Genomic DNA, 3445 nt, shown 5'->3' with positions numbered 1-3445 from the left:
ATATATATATATATATATATATAGTCTTTGCAAGGTAGCAAAATTAATGCTTAGTGAAATTGGTGTTTTTGTGAACCAGTGTATGCTGTAGTCTGCAATTTTGTCATGGACAGGAACAGAGAGCCAACTGAAATTTTGTATTAAATTTGGGGAATCTGCTACAGAGACATTGAGCATGCTTTGGCAAGTTTATGGTGACAAGGCAATGGGTCGCATGCAATGTTTTGAATGGAACAGGTGCTTCAAAAGTAGAAGAATATCCCTGGAAGACAATGAGCAATATGGAAGACCTGCCATGAGCATCACTCCTGGAAATGTGGAGAAGATTCATCAGGATAATCAATGATGTTTTGAAGCACTTGAGGGAGGACATTCGGCAAAAGCAACTGGATCTGTGGAGCATGAAGAATCGTATTCTTCACAATAACTGAGCTCTCTTCACTTGTGAGTTTCTCACCAAAAAGAACATGGTATCACTTCTGCGCCCACCCTGTTCATCAGATTTAGCACATGTAGATTCCACATCTTTCCCAAAATGCAAATGCAGCTCAAAGGTTGCCGTTTTAACACCATTGCCAAGATCAAGAGCGAATTGCAGAAGGTCCTCAAATCACTTATGGAAAAAGACTTTCAGTCTGGATTCCAAAAGTGACAGGAATGTTGGGATAGATGTTTGCTGTGCAAGACGACTATTTTGATACAGATGAGGTTAAAACTAAGGTAAATGAAAAAAAACGGCAATGGAGGGGCAATCCATATCCTCTGTGCAGGTAAATTTCTTCACAAATTATAATGTAGCTTACAATGTGTTGCTTACCCATGCCTTCATTATAGGTATTTATATGCCAATGAAATCAACTCATAAATAAATGAAACTCTTGAATCCATCATTGTACACACACACACACACACACACACAGTTGCATACCTATGTATGTGTTTATGTATGTATGTACCCACACATGTTTACGTACATGTATGTACCCACACGTGTCTATACACATAGGTACACCATGATCTATGCACATGCAGATGAGGATCGATTCATATGAAAAAGAAGGTGAACAAAATGAAATATTTATACCATTATATATATATTTATATTCTAGTGAAATTAAAAAATCAACTCGTAAATAAACAAAACTTCCAAATCCATCACTGTACACACACACACATATGTGAGCATGCACAAACACACACACACACACACATACACACACACAGAGAGAGTCATATATCTATGCATGTATTTATGTATATTTAAAGATAATCAAACCAAATTTTCATCATTTTGAGCCACTCACCCGATGAGTTTTTCTGCCAAATTTGGTGAAAATGCATTCAGCCATTTTCCAGTAATTTTGCAAACACACAGACAAACAAACAAAGGCAAGGGATTACAATACCCTGCTTTCACTTATGCGTGTAGGGTAATAATTTACTTTTTACTGAACATAACTAGTCTGGGAGCCTTGTGATAACATCTCATATAGTATTGGACCAAAGAATTTTTCTGTCATTCAGTTTGTAAATTTATCAAAACATTTTGACTAAATTCCTCGAGGCATAGGAGTGGCTGTGTGGTAAGTAGCTTGCTTACCAACCACATGGTTCCGGGTTCAGTCCCACTGCGTGGCACCTTGGGCAAGTGTCTTCTACTATCGCCTTGGGCCGACCAAAGCCTTGTGAGTGGATTTGGTAGACGGAAACTGAAAGAAGCCCATCGTATATATGTATATATATATGTATGTGTGTGTATATGTTTGCGTGTCTGTGTTTGTCCCCTCCAACATCGCTTGACAACCGATGCTGGTGTGTTTAGGTCCCCGTAACTTAGCGGTTCGGCAAAAGACACCGATAGAATAAATACTAGGCTTGCAAAGAATAAGTCCTGGGGTCGATTTGCTTGACTAAAGGTGGTGCTCCAGCATGGCCACAGTCAAATGACTGAAACAAGTAAAAGAGTAAAAGAGAGTAAAGAGAGAGGTTAAAATGCAATGCAACAAAATCTTCAAGTCTGTGGAATCTCCCAAGAAGCAGCAAATAAAAAAAATAAATGAACGAATAAATATATAAGGGAATAATTTAAAAACAGTGCATGTCTTACGAAATCTGCTTTGTTAACTTCACACTGTCCACATTGCTTCCCGTGTTTGCTGCTAGATGTCTCTTTGCGAGATCCGGTCCAGTTGGTTATGTTGCTCAGTTTTTGCGATAAATTGGCAGAGGGATATCTCTCTGGCAATTCTGTTGTGGGAAGAAGAAGAAGAAGAAGAAGAAGAAGAAGAAGAGAAAGAAGAAGAAGAAGAAGATTTATAAATAAATAAAACAAACTGAAAGCATAAATATTGTCAATGAAATGGTGGTGAGGAGTTGATACTATGATGTGTTTATGTTACATGAGAAGATGATGATCATGGTGACGATGATGGTGATGATGATGATGATAGGTGGGAGGAGGAGTAGGACAGTGGTGATGATGATGGTGGTGTTGGTGGTAGTGGTGGTGGTGGTAGTGGTAGTAATGATGATGATGATGATGATGATGATCGTCATCGTCATGCGGATGACAGTGCGGATAAGGAGGAGGAAGTAGAGGAGGGAAAGGGGGTAGAAGAGGAAGAGGAGGAGCGAGCAGAGGAGGTTGAGGAGGGGGCGAGCAGAGCAGAGGAGGAGGAGGCAGAGGGGGGGAGAAGATGACTCAGAGGTAGAGGAGGAGGAAAAGGAGGCAGAAGAGGAGGCAGAGGAAGAGAATGACAATGATGACCACAATAACAAAGTCGATGGCAACGATGATGATGATGATGGCTAGACTTACCAACATTTTCGTCAGTTAGCAATCTCAAATTCTTCATCTGTCAAAAGAAATAAAAAAGAAAACAAGCAGAAAATGTTTAAAACAGGCAAAAATGCAATATTTCCAAAATGAAAACAGAGAAAGAAATGAAGTTCGTTATGTGTGGTTAAATGCATAAATATATCTTTTATCTTTTACTTGTTGCCGTCATTAGACTGCAACCATGCCAGGGCTCTGCCTTGGAAAATTTTTGTTGAATGAATTGGCCCCAGGACTTAGTTCTTTAAAACCTGGTGTTTATACAATTGGTCTCTTTTGCCAAACTGCCAGTTATGGGGACATAAACACACCAACAGGCAGTGGTGGTGGGGATAAACACAAACACATGCACACACACACACACACATATCAAACAAACTCATTCACAAAGCTTTGGTTGGCCTGAGGCTATAGCTGTAGATACTTGCACAGGGACCATCTGGGCTCCCGCCTTCGCCATGAACAGAAATTAATCTTCTCTCTTTGCTCCTTCACACTATATGGACTCAATTTCCCTCCCCTCTTCATCTGACTCCCCTCCTCTCTCCTCTCATCTCTCATCTACTTCCTCTCTTCACTCCTACCCACCTTCTCCCTTCATTGTTACCC

At 40.1% G+C, this 3445-nt stretch overlaps 1 protein-coding gene across 1 annotated transcript in view; it reads right to left on the bottom strand.

The window, feature by feature from the left end:
- Nucleotides 1-3445, bottom strand: part of LOC106868984 (dentin sialophosphoprotein) — a 42600-nt gene that overhangs the window by 24897 nt on the left and 14258 nt on the right. Inside the window, exons 5-6 of the mRNA XM_052977120.1 lie at nucleotides 2819-2855; nucleotides 2108-2247 (exon numbers count right to left, since the gene is read on the bottom strand). Of these exons, the coding sequence (XP_052833080.1) occupies nucleotides 2108-2247; nucleotides 2819-2855 (177 nt within the window). The remainder of the gene's footprint in view (nucleotides 1-2107; nucleotides 2248-2818; nucleotides 2856-3445) is intronic.

The sequence above is a fragment of the Octopus bimaculoides genome, chromosome 27, assembly GCF_001194135.2.
Source record: "Octopus bimaculoides isolate UCB-OBI-ISO-001 chromosome 27, ASM119413v2, whole genome shotgun sequence".
Lineage (NCBI taxonomy): Eukaryota > Metazoa > Mollusca > Cephalopoda > Octopoda > Octopodidae > Octopus > Octopus bimaculoides.
This window is presented reverse-complemented; position numbering and strand designations above follow the sequence as displayed.